The sequence below is a fragment of the Corylus avellana genome, chromosome 3 (genome assembly GCF_965113065.1).
Source record: "Corylus avellana chromosome 3, dhCorAvel1.hap1.2, whole genome shotgun sequence".
NCBI classification, from domain to species: Eukaryota; Viridiplantae; Streptophyta; class Magnoliopsida; order Fagales; family Betulaceae; genus Corylus; species Corylus avellana.
In genome coordinates, this window is record NC_142492.1 from 13,180,088 (window position 1) to 13,205,645 (window position 25,558).

Consider the following 25,558-nt stretch of genomic DNA (forward strand, 5'->3'; position numbering starts at 1 on the left):
TTTTTTGTTTAGAAAATTATTTTGATGTGACATAAAAAGTGTTAATCGTTTTTTTGGAAGTATAAAAAAAACAAAAGTGCTATATTTTGATGGCTACCATCCATTTGATTTTGATTGGGGTCCTTCCTGAACAATGAATGCACTAAAAAGTAATTGGAGAATCTGTGGAAGAGATATGGGTCCTCCAAGGCCCCTACTTTGGTAATCCATCAATTGTCACATGCCAAGCACTCATAGCAGTTGACAAGCTAATCGTCCAAGGGGGCTATTGGAGGATGATATAACCGACCGGACTTTAAGGGCCGGCTATGAAGCTCGCCAACTTTGATGGGTAAGATGAGCTTCTTCCGGATTCTCTCCATTTTAAAGAAAATTGAGAAGAGTCAATCTCTTGTTTTTTAAGGGTAGAATTGTTCTAAAAAAAATAAAGTAAAATAACAATTTTACCCTTATGAACATAAATTGATAGGACCCATTTCCTCATTCGCCCTATGTAAATATATTTCATATTCTTCTCATAATAAATGTATAATTTTGTGGTCCTTTTTTTTTTTACTAAGGAAATACACTTAGTTCCCTAAATTATTATCATTTTTACACTTACACCTCCAAACTTTAAAAAGTAACTTTGAGGCTCCCACATACTATCATTACTTGTCAATTAGACACTTTTGGGTTTTTCTTCCCAAAATACCATTGAAGTTATTAATAAATAAAATTAAAAAAATATATATATTTAAAAAAAAACCATTTGAAAAAAAATAATAATAATAATAATTAAGGGCACATATGAAAAGGGCTAACCTTTTTTGGTGTTTTTAGTTTTCTTTTTAATAATTTTAGATTTTTTCAAGTAGTTATTTTTAAAAAAAAAATTAAGGGTATTTTGGAGAGGAAAATATAAAAGTATTTTATTTTACACACAGTAGTAGTATGTGGGCCCTAGTATCACTTTTAAAGTCTAAAAATATAATTACAAAATATGTGATAGTTGGAAAGTTTATAGGAGTTTTGTAAAGGGAATCCTATCATAAATTTGATTGAGAATACAATATGGAATTAATATGCTTGCAAAGAGAGGAGAATTCTTGAATTAGCCATTTATTTGTCAATATGTTTGGAACATCCTGAGGAAAACGACTTGTTAAAGGCCAAAAGACCAAAGACAGTAAATGAGATATCTAGGAGACTTGCAGAAGTATAACCTCTGACAATTTAATGAATGATAACGTTTTGGTCGAAGACAATAATTAATCATCACAGAATTAATTATGCAAAGAAATCCAAAAAAATTGTAATCTATATATATTTGTTTGCTGTACAGTAGCTATGAAATTCATTATTGGGCCAAAAAAAGCCAATCACTTGGATTCTAAATCTTCCTCAGGAGGCTGCAGCACCACAGAGACATCCTCAGGCAACACTCTCCTTGAAGAAAATGGAGTAAAATATCTCTGGCTATGATATTGCTGCACCACCAGGACTGATGCTGGAGTTGAGAAGTCCGGGGAAGTCAACAAGCTGCCTATTGGTCCAAGCTCTGAGCAGTCAGTCTTAACATTCAAAGATGCAGCCACTTGACCCTCAGGCACCCGACCAACCAAAAGGAGATTGCATCGACCAACCTCCCTCACCACATCAATAGTTTCTGCAGGATTTCTCACAAACCTCACTTCAAATTTGATTGAGCTGTCATTCAAAGTCTTCTGCTTGAAATCAGCAAGAAAGATTTCATCTTTGGTTGCTGCTGAAGTGTTGGAGCCATCACCATCACCAACATCAACTTCAACAATTTCCCCTACAATCTCTGGGCTTGCTAGGAAGTGAATGACTGTCAAACTATTACCAGGATGCTCCGCCATCCGAGCCGCATAAGCAACGGCTTCACGATCATCGCAGCCGCCAAAGAAAAGGGCAGTTAAGTTTAGGGAAACATTGCTTGCAGCAACCTGTGTGCTTCCACCAAGTCCACGGTCGACAAGGATCCCCACAGAGCATGGCGCATGCTCAAGAACCTTCCTGTTGACCCAACGGAACTCAGTTCGAGCCGTCTCGAGTGCTCCATCGAACCTCTGGTGCTTGTGGAATGGGAGAATTATGATTTCTGCTCCTTTCCTCTCAGCACTCGTGCATATGTCCTCATATATATTTGTCAATGAAGATATTGCTGTCATTGGGCGAATCGACACTCGGCTGAGCCGCTGGAAGGCCTCAAAGGCAACAACAACTTGATTGGAATCTGATTGACGACTCTTATTCCAAAAGGGCAAGCCATTCTTTCTTGCCTTGTGAACCATCAATATTGCAGACGGCCTCTCGGTTAGCTCCATGAGGTGCAATGCATAGACACAGAGTGCTTCCTTCTTCTCTATCCCACGTGAAGCCTCAATGAGATTAATCATGGCGGGTATGTTTCTTGTGCTGTGGAAACAGGTCAAAATCCGGAGTTGTGATTTTGTGTCATTTCTCTCAATTGTTCTGTGCATGTGAGTGGCTTTACTTGTTCTCTTAGCTGGCTTGTAGACTGCCATGACTAGAGGTGTTGTAATGAAGGTTGTGAAGATAGCCATAAGAACCATGATGGCAAATGTTTCATCATTCAATACCTGTAACAAAAATCCATGGCTTACATCAAATCCAGTTACACGTAATAAAGTAATGCAATCTAGTTGACTGCTATACGACTGTCATATAACTAGGATGACGTAATAGTGAAAATCAGAGCCTTTGAATCAATGTTAGTTATATAGTAATCTACTGAACAATATTTCTACACAAGCCCTAATCTAAAAGCTAATTTTAACTACTACATTATCGAGTTGTATGTTAGTGGTACAAAAATCTACTAAATAAAATTACTTAATGGCATTGATGTGTTAGGTTATGTTAGGAGGCCAAAAACTGATTTTACCTTTCTGTCTTTGCCAATGTTGAGGACAATGAGTTCCACCAAGCCTTTGGTATTCATTAGGAACCCTAGAGCCAGAGCTTCATGAACAGGTACTCTGCAGAGGAGGGAGACTGCTACAGTACCAAGAATCTTCCCAAAACAGGCAGTGCAAATGACTAATACAAGGAGACCCCATGACTGCGCCCCTTTAATAGTGGCTACATTGGTTTTCAATCCGCTTGAGACAAAGTACAAAGGAAGGAAAAGACCAGTTACAAGATCCTCAACTTTTTCCACAAGAGCACCTGCAAAAGGCCCTTCCTTTGGGATAATTACTCCAACCACAAATGCACCAAAGAGGGCATGAATTCCAATAGAATCAGTCACAAACCCGGCCGCCAAAACCCCGGCTAAAGTAGCACATACATACAACTCTTTTACAGGCTCACCCTCGGGGCAACGCCGCGCCATCCAATTAAAGATAGGGGGGACAAAGACTATGCAGCAGAGAACAAAAGCAGTCCCACTCAAGAACACCCATAACGAAACCAACGGAGAGCGGCCGGTGCCGGAGAGGGAAATGGCAAGAGCAAGCAGAATCCATGCAGCCACATCATTGACTGCTGCAGCAGACATGGCCATTCTGCCAACATCAGTAGTCAGTAGCTTGAGTTCAGCCAAAATACGGGCCAATACAGGAAATGCAGTGATAGAAAGTGCCACCCCCATGAACACAAGAAATGGGGCCCTATCTACTCCTTTGGCAATTGTTCCCCGGAGGACAAATGATGTTCCAATTCCTAATGCAAAGGGAAAGCTAATTCCTGCAATGGCTATGCTTAAAGCCTGCTTTCCTGTCCTGCGGAGGGACTTTGGATCTAACTCTAGGCCTACAAGGAATAAAAAGAAGAGCAGGCCAAGATTGGCTAATGTATCCAACACTGTGAGGCTTCTTGATGGAAAGATTGCATTTAGATAGTTTTTGTTGCGACCTAGCGCTGAAGGGCCAAGTAATATTCCACCCTGCCAAAAAATGCAGACATTTTAGTCAATTATATGTATAGTTTTATTAGACATCTATCGCTGTAATCAAATGCCAACAAGAAACTTTCTTCCATTATGGAACACAATACAAATTTCATTTTTAAACTTCCTTCTGAACGTTGTTAAAGAAGTATTTTTTACCAAACATACCAATTTTTGTCAAACAAAGTTTTTTATGTACTAAAAACACTTTTTAAACTCCTTAACGCAATCTCAAACAAGCCCTCCCTCAACAAGAACAACATCTCAAGTATAGTCCAGTTTGTCACAAATAACAGACACATGAAGATTGGAAGTGCTGGAGACATAACAAGCACCAGAGTTCTGAAAAGTATTAAGATAACTAAATTAAACCCTTAATTTTATCTACATTAACTAGGTATCAAAGTAAACACTATCACTTGTAAATTAAAACTCATATACTACTGCATCTGTTCTTCAAAGTTTACAGTACTCTGCAATACTCTCTCTCTCTCTCAAAATGATGATATTTTAAAGAGTTTCTCTTGAAATCAAATCCAAGAAGACTGATTCTGATACAACATACATCAAAACTTAATAGCTTGAGTTCAGCCAAAGAGCAGAACATTTCCAAAACTTTCGATTAAAGAAAAAGACAATGACAGTATAGAACACTCAATTATAGAGGCAGAACTGATCAAGATGCAAAGGTGGCCGGAAAATCAAAACAACATATATTAAACTTACGGAAAGCGTGCAAGAACTGCTTATAAGTTGATCATGATACGTATCTAAATCCTTATTAATTATTATAAAGAACACAAAAGCAGCACATATATACATAAAGAAACAACAAAGAAAAGAACTTACAATAATCTCAGCAATGACGCGAGGCTGCCTCAATGGCCGCAAAAGAAAAGCAAGAATCCGGGTGAGTGCAACTACAATACATATCTGCAAGATGACAAGAGGGAGTGCAAAATCAAGAGGATTATCCCCCTGGAACATCCCATTAGATGTTGCCTTCATGGCTGCTGGACATGGACTAGTTGCAATTGTACCATTGCTAGCCATTTTTTTATTCTTTTCTGCACCAAATTAATCAAACCCAATTCTCAGAACATGAACAAAAATAGTCTCATATATATATATATATATATATATATATATAGTCAGTTCTTCAACGCTTTGCACAGAAACATCGAACAAGTCGTATCTGTATTTAAAGAATAAATTGAATCAGAGTTGTATCAGAGTTCAACATCGATCCTATCTGTATTAGGATTGAAGAGCATTGTAATTAATTAAATTACGTGGAAAAAAAAAGAAAGAAAGAAATCGTATAGATTAATAACACTTTTCTTCTAGATTCACTAGATGATTAGTGTGCAGAGGTGGTAAGATCAATGTGGCACGTATTTGGGTGTGGCACATGGTTGCGTACGTGTCACATGGTACAGCTTGATTTTTGTAGCCATCTCAATTTTAGGCCGACCAAAAAAGAGAATATATGAAACAATTTCTAATTCTTGGATTGTTTAGGAATCCATGTCCGTCTAAGGATTAATACTCTTTCTTAAACATAGGAAAAAAAAAAAAAAATCCACTCTCTTGGTGATCCTTAAATCAAGGGAACACTCTCTTTACTCTTATCATTTATTTGAAAGAACATTTAAATGGCTTTCTTTTTTCTCTGTTTTTTTCTATCATTTAATTTAAAGAATATTTAAATAGTATAAAGAAAAGATAAGAGAAGTTTTATTATTCATTCAAGAAAACAAAAAGAAGATATTGTAGAAAACAAAAAGTAGTTTGGTAGGTAAATCTAAGGGAAGATATATGGTATCATATCATTTAATAACGTCATTAAATACAACAAAACAAAATTTAAACTATATTTGAAATGGTTTGTCGATCTCCTAGTATATATATCTTGTCAAGTAACCTATCAAAATAAAGGCTCTATTTGTTTTTCTCTTTCTCAAAATGAAAATATTAACAAATAATTCAAACGTAAAACACTTTAAAATAAAAACAAAAACACTATCCGAACACTTCTTCAAATAAAACAGAAAAAGCTTCATAAAATGCATTAACAAACATAACCAAAACCTAAGCTTTACAATTAGTGGCCACTTTTATTGACCCAATGACCTCATTTTTCTTGTCTTTCAACCAAACAAGATCTCCCAAAGCTATTCGAAACCTATTTTTCTTTTTCTTTCTGAGCCGTGATACAGATTACACGACGTGCTTAGCACACCGTGAAGGAAAAGTTTTTTTTTAATATTTAAAAAAAAAAAAAAAAAAAAAAAAATTGCATTGGCGTGCTAAGGACGACCCGTGCGATTTTGCTTCACCCTTTCTTTGACCAAGAAAAAAAAATTAAAGGCTAATATTAAACAGAGAAAACCTAGGCTGTCGATGTTGAATAGAAGTGTCACAGCGTGGAAACTACACCAGCATTAAATTACATTAATGGGGCCATAATTTTCTGCATGGATCGGGGCATTATTGTATTTTCGATACGAAGGGAAAAATCTAATGTCAACAGATCGACAAGACAACCAATGACTGTGAGGGTACGTGACTCAGAATCACGCGTAAGCAAAAGCGGAACCATTGCGGAAATTGCATGATCCGGGGACGAAAATGCCCTCTACGCCCCATTAAATTTAGGGTTAAATACTAAATTAGTCCCTAGGGTTTCACAACTTTATTTTTTCCCCCCTGGGTTTTCATTTTTATCACAAGAGGTCCCTGTGGTTTTGATAAGTGACCAAATTAGTCCATCCGTTAGTTGACCGTTAGTTGACCGTTAAACTGGACACGTGGACCAATCAGACGTCGACACGTGGCACATATATTAATTTTTTTTTTAATTTTTTTTAATTAAAAAAAATGTTTTTTTTTTTAAAAAAAATTAAAAAAAATATATTAAAAAAAAAAAAAAAAAAAAAAAAGAAAAATCGGAAAAAACTGGGGGTGGCCGAGCCACCCCCTTGGCAATTTGGGGGTGGCTCGGCCACCCCCTTTGGCCATGGGGGTGGCCAGGCCACCCCCATCTGGCCGGATGGGGGTGGCCGAGCCACCCCCTGGGCACCAGGGGGTGGCCGAGCCACCCCCTTGGGCCCCAAGGGGGTGGCCGAAACCACCCCCTTGGGCCCCAAGGGGTGGCTCGGCCACCCCCATGGAGCCTTGGGGGTGGCCGAAACCACCACCAATGGTGGTTTCGGCCACCCCCAAGGCTCCATGGGGGTGGCCGAGCCACCCCCAGTGGGAACCGGGGGTGGTTTCGGCCACCCCCTTGGGGCCCAAGGGGGTGGCTCGGCCACCCCCTGGTGCCCAGGGGGTGGCTCGGCCACCCCCATCCGGCCAGATGGGGGTGGCCTGGCCACCCCCATGGCCAAAGGGGGTGGCCGAGCCACCCCCAAATTGCCAAGGGGGTGGCTCGGCCACCCCCAGTTTTTTCCGATTTTTCTTTTTTTTTTTTTTTTTTTTTTAATATATTTTTTTAATGTTTTTTTAAAAAAAAAACATTTTTTTTAATTAAAAAAAAATTAAAAAAAAAAAATTAATATATGTGCCACGTGTCGACGTCTGATTGGTCCACATGTCCAGTTTAACGGTCAACTAACGGTCAACTAACGGATGGACTAATTTGGTCACTTATCAAAACCACAGGGACCTCCTATGATAAAAATGAAAACCCAGGGGGGAAAAAATAAAGTTGTGAAACCCTAGGGACTAATTTAGTATTTAACCCTTAAATTTATAAGTAGTACTCCTACCGGAGCTCCGTGATGTCGTCTCTCAATGCAAAAAACGACGTGAAATTTTCAATTTTCCAGACATGCCCAATTGAAAGAAACAAGAAAGGATATAAATTATGGTAACCCCACTTCAATTTCATTGGGAAAGAGTAAAAGAAACAAACAGTATACGACCCGTTTGGTTGCCGAGAAACGACGGGAAAAGAACCAAAACTTGGACACATGGAGTACTATATATTGCATTTCCATGTTCCCAGGAGATTTCTCGGCATCCAAACGAGTCCAAGAGAAAAGATAGAGATGTGTCACCTGGATCTTAATTCCTCCGAGAAAACGCCGACGACCAGCCTACTACATTTACTTCGGGACTCCGGTGGAGTAATTTCTTAACAACTCCGAGGACAAATCAGGAAACAAATGGACGTGCTTCGGTGCTTGTGAGTTGAGAGAAAAGCTCTCAAACAAAGACTTATATAATGCAACCAGGTTGAGATACAGAGCACTTCATATATAGCCACGCAATTGCATAAAACTAAGGGGATATTTTGATAAATATGATAAAACAAATATTTTTTTTTTTTTAATATTTAATAATTGTACATTAATAATAGAAGTGATCATCTAGTTGTTCTCTTTCTCCGTAACTGACTTCCATTGATTTTCCTCTAAATATGTTTAAAAAATGATCCATCGTGTGAAAAGGTGACTTTATAATAAATACCCCGATTATTAAAAAAAAAAAAATTATTCTCGTAATAATAATACTCTTGTGTTGTATTATTATTATTGGGTAGAGATTTTGTTTTTCGCCCAGTTTCGATGCATGTTTCACTGCAATGCTTTGTTGTTGCGGTTAAGGGAGATTTATTAGTCGCAGTTATGGTTGTTAAATTTTCTACTGATAATATTATCTATGTTGCCGCCAAACGTCTCTCGTCTTCTACTACCATCAATGAAGCTTATTTTGTGCATGCATCTCAAGATTGGAATGTTGTCTTTCGGTGTTCGGAAACATTCTCGACTGTTTTTCTTCTCATTTTCTTCATTTGAATTAAAAATAGGAAAAGCCCCCTCTTGTAGCCTTCTCATTATTGGCTAAAAAAAAAAAAAAGGCAGAAGGTCTCACTCGCCTAGGTCTTGAGGCGGTCGGGTCAACAAGTAAACTTTTTCCACCCTTTTTACCACTATTCATTTATGTTTTTAGTTTAGAAAAAATTTATTAAAATACATTTAATTATTTAATTAATAATATCTTTTATTTTCCCAACTTTTGACTAATTATTGATGTCTTTGTTCCTTGTATGACTCGACTTAGTTTTAAAGAACGACTTTGCTTATGAATTCAAGATCATTTAATATTTTCTTTTACAAGGTTTAATTTTTCTATGTACTTCATGTAGATGCAATATCCTATCCACCTGTCCCTGCATTAATTAGATATCCAATTCGTGATATGTTTCAATTAGTTGGATCACTTATATATAAACATAAAATTATATTAATTAATTGGAACATGACATTGACAAGCCAGTCAATTTAAGATAAGTTATGCTTTAATCTCGATGATGCCGAATTATTTACAATGTTTTGTAAAAGGAATATACTTTTCATTAAAGAAATCATATAATTAACTTAACAAGAAACGTGAAAACTAATCATTCTGCTGACCAATCCCGGAGCGGCTGTACAAAAAAGTGACTAAAAACTCTACGTGGTAAGCAAAATTTACAAATATATAGGTCAATGCACCAAACTTCATATAAAATTTCGACAGAAACCATCATAATATCACGCCAACAATAATAATATTGCGATACATGTAACATATAATAAAAATATATAAAGTAATAATAAAAAATTCAAAAATTCCCTTTGGGTGAAATTGGAGGTGGTTCCACAACCCTAAGCCGGCCATGGGGTGGGCCATAGGGTGTGGCTGGGCCAAACCACCCCAAGGCCAGCCATCCCCTCATCTAATTTGGGCTTAATTATTATTATTAATTTTTTATATATTTATAATTTATAATTTAATATATTTTTTACTATATGGGACACATGTTACAATATTTTTAGTGTTGATGTGGCACTATGACAGCCTTCATCAAAATTAAAAACAATGTTAAAACTTCATTTAGTAGATTCATTAATTACCAATGATTATTTAGTCAATTTCATCGAATTAGGATCCTATCATGTTCATGAGGGGTATTTTTGTCCCCTCAAAACGTGAAAAAAAACAAAACAAAAAACAAAACAAAAAACAAAAACAAAACAAAACAAAAAAACAAAAACAAAAAACAAAAAACAAAGACAAAAATACACTTCAAGTATAACTAACGGGAGAGAAGTCCCCAAGAGGTAGCTCAATCGGCTAGGACAACACTTAATGAAGTGGAGGTCACTAGTTCGAATCCCCCTCCCCCTCTTGTGCGGACATGTCAAAAAAAAAAAACTAACGGGAGATAATTCTGTTCACAATTCATTCTATAATTATTTTTTCTAATTTGTTTTAATTAAGGGATCCTAATCATCTTAATCATATGACACAATGCTGATACACGAGATGCTGATACACGAGATTTTTTTTTTTTTTAGTACTTCTTGGTCTTTTATGTTGAAGTTCTTCTAATTACTTCTTTTGTTTTATTTTTATTTTTATTTTTATTATCATTTTATAGTCAACGTTATTCCGTCTATATCGGCTGCAGCACTCACCGAGTTTTGGAAAAAACGTTTCCATTCTAAATCGGCTTTGACGATGACTTTACTCATCCACACCATTCACGTGTTCCCTCCGTCACTAGGAATCATACATGTCGACCCACCGGAATATACCATAAGGAAGTCAACCTTATGGAAATGTCCATTTGGGCATGCTGCTGTAATTGATGACTAATGGTATAAGTCTTCTTAAAATTTTCTTAGAATCTTCTTAAATATGATGTGGATTTTAAAATTATCAATGATTAAAAGTCAACAAATTACATTTCAAATTTAAGGGTGATTTTAAAAGTCACATCACATTTAGGATGGCTCTAGAAGGACTTTAAAAAGACCTATAATATTACTCTTATCCTATTCACCTCTCATGTTTTTGTTACTTTTTTGAATTATGTTGAAAAATAAAAATTAAAAAAATGAAAAAAAAAAGATTTATTTTTAAGTTTTTTTAAAAAAATATGTTTTTTGGCCATTTTATTAAAAATGATTTTTAGAACATTTTTTCAAAAAAAAAAAAAAAAAAAAAAAGGAGGCTCAAAACACATTAATAAACAGAACCCGGATTAGTTTTTTTGATCTTTTCTTAATTAAGATTATTAGAGCAATTTTCTCAACAACCGAAAGGAGAGGTATAATTAGAAACCGCTGGTTCAGAGAGACCAAAGCTACTCTAACACCCAAGTCAGTATATTTGTTGGAGAGGAAAGTGAATGGAAAGAGTATGAGAGCTAGAGGGCATGATGTACGTGTGTGAATGTGCGGAAAATTTATGAGTATACCTAGTTTTGAGGATTTGGTCGGTCCTCCAATAGTCTCCCAATTCCCCTAAACGATTATAGCATGTCAAAATCCGTCCATAAGAATTTGGTTGAGTTGTTTTCAACTGTGGATGGTCCACTAAATTAAAGTTGGGTGGATCTTCTCATGGTGGTATGGTCCTCCACATATTCTCCAATTATTTTATAGTGCATTATTCATGAAGGACCCAATAAAAAATGGATATGGAGCAAAAGGTATTTACAAAAAAAAAAAAAAAAAAAGTTGTGTGTCGCATTTCTCATAGGTTGACTATTAGAAATTGACCAGATCCAAAGTTTCCTTCAACTGATGTGTAATTAAACAGCTTAAATAGAATGATGGCCGATTAAACAAATTTATCATATATACTGGATGATCATCAGATAGACATGCAGTTTAATCAGTTGTTTTGTGTCGGTCCAATTTTTTATTTGTCGGTCCAAAAAAGATTGCAGTACTCACTTGCCTCCGGTAGGTAGGCTTCTTCCAGACTACTTCAAACAATAAGTCTCACAACCCCGGATAAGGAATCTCGAAGAAATTTTAACTCCATTTTTAATATTACTAAATTGAAGCCGTCTCTTGCATCAAGCGGTTTAAAAAATGTTACTTATTAAAAGGGTGGCAAGACTTTTCCTCTTAAAAAATGTTATCTTCATTTTTAAAAGAAACGCATATTTTTCAACAAAAAAATAATAAATAATAAATAAATAACAACTTTTGACTCAACTTTTTGGGTGAAACTATTGAGTAATAATCTCACATTATTTGTAGACAAGATCTTGGGCATGTTTATAAGGCTTGAGCAACCCTCTCTTACTAAACCGATTTTATGAGATAAGTTAGACTCACGAATTTCTTCATAATATTAGAGCCTACCACAAGATAAATAGGGCTCACACTACTTACCCCATGACAAGGACCAGAAAAAATAGGCACGTGAGGGAGGGTATTAAGAAATTATCTTACATTGCTTGTAGACAAGATCTTTGGCATATTTATAAGGAGTGAACAACTCTCTCTTATTGAACCCGTTTTATGAGATGAGTTAGGCCACAAATTTCTTCACTTCACAAACCTCCCCTTGAACTTCTACTCATTCTATTAGAATATGTTTATTTAATATATATATATATATATATATTTGCAACCTGTTGCATTTTTTATAAAAACAAAATAGGGGTATTTTGGGCATTTTATCAAAAATTAACAAAAAATCTTAAGAGCATCTCCAGCAACACTAGCTTAAATAGCTAGTCAAAAAGTGCAAATTTTTATTTTAGCTATTGCTTTTTATAAATATTCTAGCAGATTCTCTATTCTACTCTTTATTTTATTTAAATACGACAATTTACCCCATAAACTACCAAAACAATGACAATGTACCCCCCAATGGTAGCAAAATGACAAAATTACCCTTATAACATTTTTAATAAGACAAAAATATCCCTAAAAATTTGAATATATATATTTATTAAAACATTAAATATATTTAAAATAAAAAATAAAAAAGTTGAAAAAAAACAAGGGTAGTTCAAAATGGTTGGCACGTCTACCGCCCCTAGAGGGTGGATCGGCCACCACTGAATATAATAGGGTGGCCAGACCACCTCAAATATCTCTCTTCCTCTCTCTCTACTGTTGAAATAATGATGATGCGAAAATTATAGCGAAAGCAATTTAGAAAATAAACACAAAGAACTTTATGGGTGATTCGGTGTTAGACACCAACGTCTAAATACAATTATTGTCTAAATATTCTGGAACCTTAAGTTTGAAATCTGAAACAATGATGACGACGGTGGTGGAGGCCGAGAATGAGCCGTGGATGGTGAAGGCTACTAGCGGCAGGTGGCTGGTGAATGCAGATTCAAAAAAAAGCCGACAACGGGCCAAGGCTGACAACGAGCCAAACTTTAAACGGGGCTGACAACGGACCAAGGCTGACAATGAGCCAAAATTCAAAAGGGGCTAACGACGGGCCAAAATCCAAAAGGGTCCAACAACGGGCCAAGGCTGACAATGAGCAAAACTTCAGAAGGGGCCGAACAATAGGCCAAAATCTAAAAGGGGCTAACAATGAGCCAAAAATAAAAGGGGCCGACAACAGGCCAAAATCCAAAAAGTGGTCGATAACAGGTCAGGGCTGACAATGAGTGAAACTTCAAAAGAGGCTGACAATGGGCCAAAATCTAAAAGGAGCCAAAAATGGGAAAGGGCTAACAATGAGCCAAAAATAAAAGGAGCCGATAACGGGCCAAAATTCAAAAAGGGGCCGACAACGGGTTAGGGTTGTCAATGAGCCAAAAATAAAAATGGCCAACTTGGGCCAAAAATAGAAAGAAAAATGAGCACACTTGGACGGTTATCAGATCGGCGCACCAAACCTGACCGGCGCGTGACGCACGTGATGTAGTCACCCTTGGACCGCTTCTTCTTCTTCTTCTTCTTTTTTTTTTTTTGCTGCACAAGTTCTGATGCGGCTACTGTAGAAGAGAGCTGGTCAGCTTGGCTGATTTGGCTTATGATTTGTTGTGGGCGAGTGTATGGGAGGGTTTGTGGGACCTCAAGGCCACAATCCAGTGTGGCGTACACATGTGAAGCCACAGGGTTGTGATTTGATGTTGTGCTCCCACCATAAGGAGAATAGAACCTACAAGTACACGGCAGGTAGGTATATGGTGTGATGCACAAGTGGTGGATCCGCAGGCTAGGATCTGGTGTGGCGTGCAAGGTGCTGGACAGTCGCTGGCGCGTGCGTTTACACGCAGAAGAATAGGCAGCGTGTGGCGGCACGTAAGGCAAACTCGCAAGAGACTTCAATGGCGCTTGAAGGCACATGGAGACTCTGACAGCATCGGGCTAGGACGATCTGGAATCGCCGATGGAAGATTTGTCGAACGGAGGTCCTTCAGTTGGAAGAGGACGACGGTGGCGGTCTATGGCGGAAGCGATAGTGGCGAAATGACAGAGACTTTGGGAGGCACATGGAGGCGCGTCAAGAATGATATGGCGGCGTTTTGGGCAGATCTGGGACGTCCAGTGGCCAATCTATTGAACTGTGCGTCCACCTCCATGATCAAGGAACTTTTGCGGCAAGTGGCTGAGCCGACAGAGAGTTTGGGTGGAGCGTGATGGCCGGAGGCGATGCATGATGATTGGGGGTGGCGTATAGAGGAGCGTGGCATGTGGATGTAGTAGAACAATGAGAAATGTCATGTGGCTCTGATACCATATTCAAATAATGATGATGCGAAAATTATAGCGGAAGGAATATAGAAAATAAATACAAAGAACTTTACGGGTGGTTTAGTGTTAGACACCTACATCCACCACTCGGAATACCCCTAGGGGCTACATTGTGCTTATTAACTTGATTTGTTTATAATACAAAGGTCTCTATTTATAGGGTAATGTCTAAATATAATTATTGTAATTAAATCCCCTTGATTTGATTACAATCTCAATATTTGATTACAATCAACCCATAAATAGAGAATATTTGATATCAGCATAATTATGGATTATATTTTCCGTATATTCTAACATCTACAACCATGGCTGAGACCTTTGCTGAGATGCCCATTGACCCAGTCCCTACAAGGAGGCCAAGGAACATGAGGAAGGCATTGAAGGAGAAAAACCCATCAGCCAATGAGGCATCGTCGCCTTGGTTGGGAAGGTCTCCCAACCATCGCCGAGCCCGGTTCCGCCGACCGATGACTACCTAAAAAAAAAAGAACCATGAGAGCCTCTCACAGCCACAGCCTTGCCCAAGAAAGGCAAAGCAGCGGCCTCCAAGAAACAGTCAAAGCAAAAGCAGCAATCTTTTAAGCAAGACTTGCTGGAAATGCAAAAGAAGCAGGAGTTCAAACCCACAATGGTTCGTTTTCTTGCCTTTCTTGTCTTTTGTTTTTTGCATGTTTGGTTGCTTAGAAAATAGAGAGAAGTTTTAGGGGAAACTTTACTTTGACCCACTGACTTTCCACACAATTTTACAAACCCCCTTGACCTTCCAAATTTTTCATTTTAGACTCCTGAACTTTCAATTATTTTCAATTAGAACCATTCCATTAATTTTAGCTGTTAAAAATACAAAAAGACCAAAATGTCCTTGATTTTCATTTTTAAAAAAATAAATAAAAAAACGTTTTGGAAGTTGGAATTTTATACAAAAGTCATGGGTATAAACGTCATGTAACGTTTAAAATCTGACGGAGGGGTCCACATTGAGAGTAATTGAAAGTTCAGGGGTTCAAAATGAGAGATTTGGAAGTTCAAGGGGGTTTGTAAAATCAAGTGAAAGTTTAGGGGGCCAAAGTAAAGTTTCCCCAAAGTTTTAAAATTTAGTTCTTGATGTATGGTTCTGAAATGTCTATTTTAATGCTTCTTTGTTGATCTTCCTTTTAAATAAACATCATCTTTTCCTTTTCCTACCATTTTAGTTTGGTTGCTCAGAAATTATGGGTGGTCAAACCATCCCTAGTTACCTAGGGGTGGTCCGGCCACCATCCAGGAGTGGTCCGGCACCCTTGTTATGTTTTTATTTATTTTTAGTTTTTTCGTTCTTTTTTCTTTTTCATAAATTTTCGTATTTTTGTTTTTATTTTAGTAAGAGTAATTTCGTCATTTTGTTACCATTGGGAGTACATTGTCATTATTTTAGTAGTTTTAGGGGTAAATTGTCACAATTGATAATTTGCACGGGGGAGGGGGGGATATTGTCATTGGGGTGATAGTTTGAAGGGGTTAAGAAGATTTTGTCAAATTATTATTTTTTAATTGTTTTGTTCCCCTCTCTCTCTCTAGCCTTCCGTCTCTCTCTCTCTTCCTCTCACCGAAAGCTACTAGCCCCAATTCCACCTCCTCTTTCATCTTCACTCTTTAGCTCCTCAAACACTTTATCTCAAGCAAATCAAAAGAGAAAAGGCAAGAATCAGCTCTAGCTCTTTCTTATTCATAATGGTAACAGTTTAAGAATGGGGAGAGCTCAAACCCACATCACTCAGCAGTAAAAGAGGACAAAGAGGAAGGTAGAGAGAAGGGAGGGAGGAAAGAACAAAAAGAAAGGGCGAGAGGAAAGAGAAAAAGGATGAGGATAAATAAATGATTTGTGTGATTGAGAAGAAATAAATGTTGTTGGCTTGAGAGATGTGTTTAAGAAGAAGAAGAAGAAGAAATGGTTTTGAGTAAAAAAGAGGAGAATAATAAAACAATAAACAAAGAAAAAGCAATAGTTAGAAATAATATTTTATTCATTTAGTGTGTTACAGTGAATAGCACTAAATTGATACTCACTATAGCAAATTAGCAATTAAAGTATTGGAAAAATTATAGTTTACTCTTTTAAAGTTGGCAATGTTTGAACACCAAAGTTTCAATTTTTGCAATTAACCCCTACAAAGTTTTAATTTTTTTTTAATTTAGCCATTTCATCGGTTAAAGCCATTTTGACTGACGGAACAGTGATCACGTGCGGCATCTTTCTTTCCCAAAGTGGCCCTAAAATTATCCCAACCAGAGATGACACGTCACCTCCACTCCATCGACGAAAACCTTGGCAGAGGCGATGGTGTCGTTTCCGTTCTTGGACCTCTCGGAGGTGACGGTAATCCTCGCCAACGTTGGTGGTTTTTGGCGTGTTGTCGCGTTCCAATAATCCTCGCCAATTTCTTGAACGACAATCAGCTTTTACCAACTTTATGTTCTGCAATTTATTGTGGCATGTGCCATGTGCTTTTGTGACCATCTCTGCCTGCAACAATACTAGTTGGGATGGCTCATCAAAGATTCATCTCTTTCTTCTTCCAAATTTTTTTTTTTTTTTTTTTACCTTGTTTCCTTCAATTATCAAACTGACCTTTTTCGCGTGTTGTCGTTCAAGAAATTCCGTTCCAAATTTTTCCAATTTTTGTAATCCTCTCTGATTCTCTCTGTATCTCTCTCTGTCTAGCTTTGTATTCTGCTTTGATTTGAGCTGCTTCCTTAAATGGGTCTCTCTCACTTTAATTGCAGAAGAGTCGGAGTTGGTAATGGTTGCAAGGTTGGAGACGACAACGGCAAACAAAGTAGAAGTCTCAAACACTCTCTTCTTCTTTTCTGACCTTTGCTCAGTAGCGAGGCAGAGCATTACTTGTAAAAACAGAGTGAATTCGGTTACTGGGAGATGGGATTTTTATTTTTATTTTTATTTTTATTTTTTTTAATTTTCTGATTGATAATTGAAGATGGGAAGGTGTTTATGTTGTTGTGTGGTAAACCATTTAGGATGAAATTGAATTTGTTGAAGGCGTGAAGCTTTGCTCAAGTCCTTCAATGGTGATCACGCTGGAGAAGCAGGGCGATGCAAGGAACGAGAGATCAAGAACATTGAGAGATTTTAGAGGCATTCTGGGGAAGAAAGATGCATAAGTGATGACGTATGTCGCACGTGATCACTATTCCGTCAGTCAAAACAGTTACGACTGACGGAATGGTTGAATTGAAAAAAATTGAAACTTTGTAGCGGTGAATTATAAAAATTAAAACTTTAGTATTCGAATTGAAAAATGCTGTCAACTTTGGAGAGCTAAACTGTAATTTTTCCTAAAGTATTCTAGCTAATATTATGTTGGAGCTAAAAAAATGACAAAAATAGCTAAGTGTAGCTAGTATATCTCATTTAGCTAAGCTGTTGGAGTTGCTCGAAATAAAATAATTAAAAGAAATTGAAAATTCAATATTCTTAAGTTATTAATTAAAAGTTTTTAAGCGTTAAAACGAGTAAAAGCTCATTAAATTTTTATGGAGTTTTTCCAAACCTTTTTTAAAACCCACAGCCCCCTCTTCATATTCTATAAGTTATCCTAATCGCATTGTAATATGAGCACTACACTTGTAAAGATCGTATTTCCCTATATCCATTCACTTTCCATTTGATTTTTCTATCATCATTCATCATTAAAATATTTGGTTTATTTGAGTCCAACGTGTGCTAGATGTGATAGCAATATGAATGTAGCCATGAATTAGGCAAAATTACAAATCAATAATGGGTCCTAAGCTATTTTTACCATTTCTTTTCTTTATTTTTTTTCCTTTGTCGGTCGTCATGTACTATGTCAAACACCATAAAATGGACCTTTTATGTTGCGTATCAAACATGGGGTAAGACAAAGGATGAGAACAAAAGGTTTCACTAGCAAATCTATCGTGTTTTTATTATCTAGTTATTATCTATTGGTTGGAGTCTATTATTAGTAGTATTAAAAGTCTCTACGGGATTAAAAGATGTCATACGTGTCTCCAAGAGTTGGCTTTCAATTACGTTTCGATAATAACTTCAATCATGATGTCACCCTCGAATAGGAAACATACATTTAAGCTTAAAATACCAAAATATAGTATAACTATTTACACAAAATAGTTTTTCTTCTCTTGACAAAATACCTATTGATAAAATCATTGACAAAACCACCGAAGCTACCGTCTTAATTGATTTTGAAGACTCCAATTTTGGAGGCTTAGAAGTGGGTGGAGGGTTCGGTGGTGGGTGGCAAGCGTTAGGTTAGAATGAATAGAAAAATTCATGTGATTGATTTGAATTCAAGATACGGTATTTTCATTTTTATTGTATTTGGTGTTTTTATACGATGTGTCAAATTTTTATTAAAGGCTATAAAATGAGGTTTTATACCACATCCTAATAGAAGGGACTCTCTTATGTTTCTATTTGGTCTTGTAAGTCTATATAATCTAGATTGTTTGATTAACGAAAGTAATCAAAGAAGTTAATTATCAACTTTAATAATGATTTTGAGAAGTTTAAGATTTTTCGAATTACTATATTTTACTATAATTTATTCATTACGTGTAATGTGCATGTTAGGCAGCAATGAGTAGGATTAATTGTTATTGTAATTTGCTTTATAGTTACGCAATCTCTTCACTTGGCCTCATGAATATCAGTTGACTTTGCCAGATTGGGGTTGCTGATGATATTTGTTGCCTACTATTTTAGATTTTTGTAATGTCTTTTAGACTTTTGTTTCATATAAAGTTTAGGGCATTGAAAAGTCTTGTCTATCTAAGTATGTGTGTGGTTGTTTTACTATTTCTTTTTATGGGTGGAGTTTATCTTTATCTTTTTTGTTTGATACTAGTCCTATAAGTTGAATCATATTTGATCACTCTCTTCCGGGTCACATTAAAAAGATGAGTAGTTCATATAGAGTAAGTGAGACGACTGAGTTTTACAAGCAATTTTGTAAAAGCTCTAAATTAACTAGTCTTTTTAGATCGTTACAAATTATGAGGAGAGGCGAAGTCAGCCCTCTACTCTCGTATGGAAGGGCGACCCCCAAAAAAAAAAAAACAAAACAAAACAAAGAGGTGACTTGTACTACCATATCTGCAATAAGGGTGCCTCAGCAAGATGAGGCCCCCGTTAGTCCTTCTAGGGGCTCCAACAAGTCCTTGCACGGTTCCTATAACAAGGTGCGACAAATTTCCTAAAGGTACTCTATGTTTTATATTATTTGTTAAGAATTATGAGAAAATTTGTATTTTTAATTTTTGAAAACAGAAAAGAAAACTGTTTATCGGCTACAGTATAAACTCCATGTGATGACTTGAATTGTGGGTAATAGATAAGTACACTAATATAGCATTTTTTTTTTTCTCCTTCTAATTAATAGATAGTAAAGAAACATGTTCAATTGAAAATTGCTCCTTCAAAAAAAAAAAAAAAAAAAAATTGAAAATTGCAGGCCAAAAGCGTAGGAACAAGAAAAGAAAAAATTGAAGGTCTACACATATATAGATGAATAAAGCCTTCCTTGGGTAGGCACATACCAATTAATAAAGTATTTTAAAATTCATTTAAGTAGTAGAATCTAGTGCAATTGAAGATTCTTTCGCATAAACGGGGAAGCATGTTAATTTTTTCCTTTATCTTTAAAAAGATAGGACGATGAAACCAATGAAACCAATTCTTGGTGTTATTATTATTTTTGGTGTGGCAAATGAAACCAATTCTTGGTGTTATTATTATTTTTGGTGTGGCAATGAAACCAATTCTTGGTGTTATTATTATTTTTTTGGTGTGGCAATGAAACCAATTCTTGGTGTTATTCATGATGTGGCAATGAAACCAATTCTTGGTGTTATTCATGATGTGGCAATGAAACCAATTCTTGGTGTTATTATTATTTTTTTTTAAATGTCAATCCAATTGCTAATAGTTATTGTCACATCATCAAATTGTATAACAGTTTTCTAAATAAAACTACTCAATTTTAAAGTGAGTTCCGTTTGAGAAGTTCGGTAACTTAATGTTAAACTCTGTTTGTTTCGATGTAAAATATTTTCTAAAAAATGTTTTATGTATTTTTCGGTGTGTGGTGCGACCGAAAAGAATAGTCAAATCAAAAATATTTTCGGTTTAACAAAAAAAAACTTCTTTAATTTCAAAAATAGATTTTGTTTTTAAATTTCGTAAACTATTTTCCAAGTTTGAGTTTTTCCTCATCCTCAAACTGCCAGACCTTTGCCAAATGTTGCCTGAAGTCGCCGACCATTTTCCGCTGGCGTGAATTTTTCGTACGAGTTAAACATCAAAAATATTTTATGTCGAAACAAACGGATCAAGTCATTCTATAGTTAAATTGAGAATAGACAAACCAATGCATGAAAGATCTCTATCCAAATTTTATATAAAAATAGAGAATAGAGATGTCAGGCACATGAGAGGGTGACTTAATCTCCCAAATTAAGCTTTTGCTTCTTATAAAGGAAAGGAACCACTAGTTGTTATATATATCTTCCACCGTACAAAATGAAAACACCATCTCCATCTACCATATCTTATACATAATAAGTCATAATAAACAATCACTCAAATATGTTGAAAGCATGTGTGCATGATCAATTCTTACGATGCAATTTGTCATTGTGTGAGTATATTGTGGGATATGATTTGATATTGAGGGATAGATTACAATATCAAATCACATCTCACAATATACTCTAATCGTCATGAATACCAATAATATTCATGTCATTGGCACTAAAATAATCTACTTGTCTACAAAAAGTCTCATGTGTGCAACTAATATAAGAATTGCATTATGAGCTAAATTTAATTTTTTTTAAATAAGAAGCCCTTGCATAAATTCTCTTGAAATGATTGACTTTAACTAAGTACCATTTATGTTCCACCTGATATAGAGATGACAAGTTGTGATGGGTCTAAAGAAACTCATGTACCTAATTCATCTCATAAAATCGGTTCTATAAGAGATGATTGTCCACTACTTATAAACATACCTAAGGTCTTGTCCACAGAAAATGTGGGATTCTTTCTCAATACCTTCATTTTTCCTGGTCCTTGTCATGTAGTAAGTAATGTGGGCCTTATTCGTCCTGTGGTAGGCTCTGATACCATGAAGAAATTCATGAGCTTAACTCATCTCATAAAACTAGTTCAATAAGAAAAGGTTGTTCATTCCTTATAAACATGCCCAAAGTCTTGTCCACAGGCAATGTGAGATTATTTCTCAACACCCTCCTTCACGTACATGACGGTATTTTCCCTGGCCCTTGTCATGTTAATTGGTAATTTGATATGGTATCAAAACCAAAGGTCATGAGATCAAACATTGACTCCGTCAAATCACCCCCATTTAAATTAAATATTCTATGTGTTGGCATCACCTATTAAAAGGGAGTTTGAGCCTACACGTGAGGAGGGGGAGTGTTAAACTAATGATTAAATAATTAAATTTACTTCTTCCTATAAGTTTAAGCTTGTGGGACAAGTGTAGTAGGACATAGTTTTATATATATATTATCTTTCCACAACTTCTTTTTTCTTTTTTTTTTGTTGCTAAAATTGCATAAACTATATATCCCATAGTTGCATGGTTTGGATTTGATTAAATGATTCAATTTTGGCATAGGAGGGAGGATTAACTTGGGCACTTTGGATTAGGATTTCTTAAAATTTCAAGGGCATTCTACGGATCAGAAGATTTCCTCAAATCTCAACTATTGTTTTCAAATTAAATAGTTGAGAATTTTTTATATTAACACATTTCAACATATATGACTTTTAACAACTCAACATTTATCCCTTCAATCGTTACAATATTTATCCATATTTTGAGAGTGATAGCTCTTGATATGACAAAATTTCAACCACTTAATTTGAAAATAATAGTTGAGATTTCAACCACTCACTCAACCACTTATATAATTACTTTGAAAATAATAATTTCTACCCTAGAAATTATAGGCAACTTTGATCCAACCTTTTCAAACCTTTAGGTTTAGAACCAATAGATCTGAATCATGATCCTCTAGAATTCTGTTACGTGAATACGTCATGTGATAGATTTTAGATTCTGAGGGAACCTAAACTTTAGATTCTAAGGGAACTAAGACCTTTTAGATTTTGAGGAAACCTAAAAACCCTTTTCAAACTCAAGCTTTGGGATTAATTTTCTGAATCCATTTTATTAAAATATAATCATTTAAATATGAAGATTACAATGACTTAGATTTAGAGTAAAGCTCTAATCATTTTATTAAGCTTTGGGATTAATATAAACCTAAAAAAATAACTAGATAATTGAAATACAAATAGATATCTCTAATATAAAAATATTGATAACAAACTAATCTAAACTAATCTAAATGAAATCTAATTCATTTTAAATATAAATTTACTATAATTTAATGCCTACTTTATCTCTACGTTTCTTTGGTAACAAATTCATAATGTATTATCCCGAGTAGATATCTCTTGGGCACTTTCTGGGATTCAGGCCCATGCTTTTAATGAGATGCTCACTTCAATCTTATGGATTGACAGATACTTAAATTGTTTGATCACTCATCTTGGAGTCGTAAATGTCTTTAAATGTCTTTATCTATCTATCACAAGACGAAAACTGAAGGACTTTTGAGACAATTCTCCTTTTCTTTGTTTTTTTAAGCAAAAGGTGACCAATCAAATCAATCACATGCAAGGGGAAAATTTTGTACTTTCTCTTTTTCCATTTACACCCTTAGCTACATGTTATATTTAGCTCGGTAGAAGCCATTAGATTTATGGGCTAATAGGCCACGATGATCAGCCCAATTTTCTGGATTAGTGTGCAGATCCACACCAAGTACTTCAACGGAAAAGGTCCATGTTTACTCCGGGCAAATCCACAATATCTGGGCCCAATGGACATCTTACAATGTTCTTATGTTTGTTGTTTGACATGAAATCGAATGAGCCGAGGTGGTCAAAAAAGAGAAGTGTTACATATTCAATGGTAAATTTGTCAATCTTTTATAGAGAATGTACCTTTGGAGTCCTTTTTTAAGCCCATAATTTAGTATGTTGAGACACCACACAATCCAAAAGCTTAAGCTGAGTTCATAATATTAGTAGCAGTTACCTACTATATATATATATATATATATTGTAAAAAAAAAAAAGAGAAAAAACCAAGCTCATGAGTTTGGATCTGAACAATACTATATTAACCATTCACACTTCTTATATGTTTCAAATGCGAGATTCTATTCTCTTTACACTCACACATATACTCAACATGGAGATAGACAAGAAATGAGTAAAAGATGAAAACCAGACATTTCTTGTCATTCCGTTCAACTTTTCCTTGATTTTTGCTTTGAACAAGGTTTGAAATTTTAAACAAGAGCCATCTAATTTTTTTTTTGAGTAACTGCACAACAGACTTTAAAATCTTAATTATTATTTTAATTGAATGGTTTAAATTTTACCAATCCAACCTTTATCACTTTTAAGGAATTTTTAAACTTTTTGTGTCTTAAACTTTTTTTTAAAAAAAAAAAAAAAAAATTTTTGCACGCGGCGTGCATATCTTTACCCCATTAAGTTATATATCGAGATAATTAGTTAATGAGATTTGATCTATGATACTGTGAAAGAAATTATAATATTATGAAAATATAAAATGAAATGCGGAATAAAAGAAACTAAAGATGAGAGATTTTACGTGGTTAAGTTATGATCTACATCCATGAAATAGTACAAAAATAAAAAATAAGTCGGTTTATAAAAAGTTATCACAGCACATTCGAACGAAACTACTTACCCTTTTGAGTGGGAATAAAACTCTCAATCCATACCAAGCACTTAAAGTCAACCCGTTTCAAGTGCCGTTCGAACGAACTTGGGATGACAATTTCTATCTTTTATGTTCGAACGGATAAATAATCTCGTTCAAACATTCTCTACTCCCATTGAGTCATGGCTTGATCTAGATCGCTCTAGTTGTCCCTAGTCTAAATCAATCATGTTTGTAGGAGACATAGGTAGCCTGAAAGGAAATCTAGACCTGGAAGGAGTAAGATCCAACGGCTTTAGTGGCGGAGCCACAACACTCTTTGGGGGTGCCTTTTTAATTTTTTTTTTCTCACCCCAAAATTAAAAAAAATTAAAAAAAAAATCTTTTTACTTACCCATTACCCAAGACACGGCACTTCCAATATTACTAGTATTGCCATGATTTCTCAACACAGTTTTTACCTTGCTATCTTCAATAAGGTTGTCAAGCAAAGTGGGGTTGAGGATCTTTTGTCCCATATCGTGTCTAGGCGCCACCATCATCATCACTAAGCAAAGTAACTCCTCCTCTCTGACTCTCAGTCGCTTTTGTGTTAGATTTTTGTTCTAGTTTATTTCTTTTACTTAGTTTTAATTTTGAATTTTTTGATTTATTTTATCAATTTCTTGAGGTTGTAGGCGTGGCGTGGGAACGATCGAACTCGATGATGCAACTGCCAAATTAGGTCATGATCTGATATCTCTGATTATTAATTCTCACATATTTATCTTTTCTATTTGTAATTTTTTTTTTTTTTTTTTTAATTATCTTCTGTTTGGTTGCCTAGAAAATTGAATAAAAGTTAGTAAACCTATATGTATGTATCTATGGAGTCTGGTTATCCAGAAATGGAAAAACCCATAGGCATCTAAATCAAAATGAATTTTTTTATTTAGATTCGATACTTAATGATTTTGTACTTCTAAGAGACCATAAAGTGCATTTCTAGGCTTTTTTTTTTTTTTTTTTGTGCGTATTTCTGCCTTTTTGATTTAGTGCCGACATGTTACATTTCTAATATATAAATTTGAGCACATATTAATGAACTTTTATAAATATTTTTTTGGTGATGCATATATTGTGTGAATTACCAAATTTTTAAGATGAAGAAAATTTTTAAGACACTAAAAAATTTTTAACGACACTCCCAATATAAAATGTCTAGTTCCACCGTTGTACGGGGTACGTATTGCCGCGCTTGACAGATGAGACTCCAACACGGCACGTAAAAGGATTTGGCAGAACGC

The 25,558-nt window shown here is 35.5% G+C and overlaps 1 protein-coding gene across 1 annotated transcript; it reads right to left on the reverse strand.

Moving 5' to 3' along the window:
- Nucleotides 1–1,217: 1,217 nt before the first annotated feature.
- LOC132175232 (cation/H(+) antiporter 18) lies at nucleotides 1,218–8,116 on the reverse strand. Its single transcript, XM_059587101.2, has 4 exons — nucleotides 7,978–8,116; nucleotides 4,766–4,983; nucleotides 2,912–3,913; nucleotides 1,218–2,606 (listed from the first exon to the last, which is right to left on the reverse strand). Exons 2-4 carry the CDS (start codon nucleotides 4,967–4,969, stop codon nucleotides 1,362–1,364), a joined length of 2,451 nt encoding a protein of 816 aa, XP_059443084.2. The 5' UTR covers nucleotides 4,970–4,983; nucleotides 7,978–8,116; the 3' UTR covers nucleotides 1,218–1,361.
- Between the last annotated feature and the right edge of the window lie 17,442 nt (nucleotides 8,117–25,558).

Excerpts from the sequence above, each read along its gene's own strand:
- LOC132175232 (XM_059587101.2), bottom strand. The coding sequence starts at position 4,969 with ATGGCTAGCAATGGTACAATTGCAACTAGTCCATGTCCAGCAGCCATG. Across the intron at positions 3,914-4,765 it reads GCGTCATTGCTGAGATTATT|GGTGGAATATTACTTGGCCC; the intron begins GTAAGTTCTTTT and ends ATTTTTTGGCAG. Across the intron at positions 2,607-2,911 it reads ACATTGGCAAAGACAGAAAG|GTATTGAATGATGAAACATT; the intron begins GTAAAATCAGTT and ends TTTTTGTTACAG.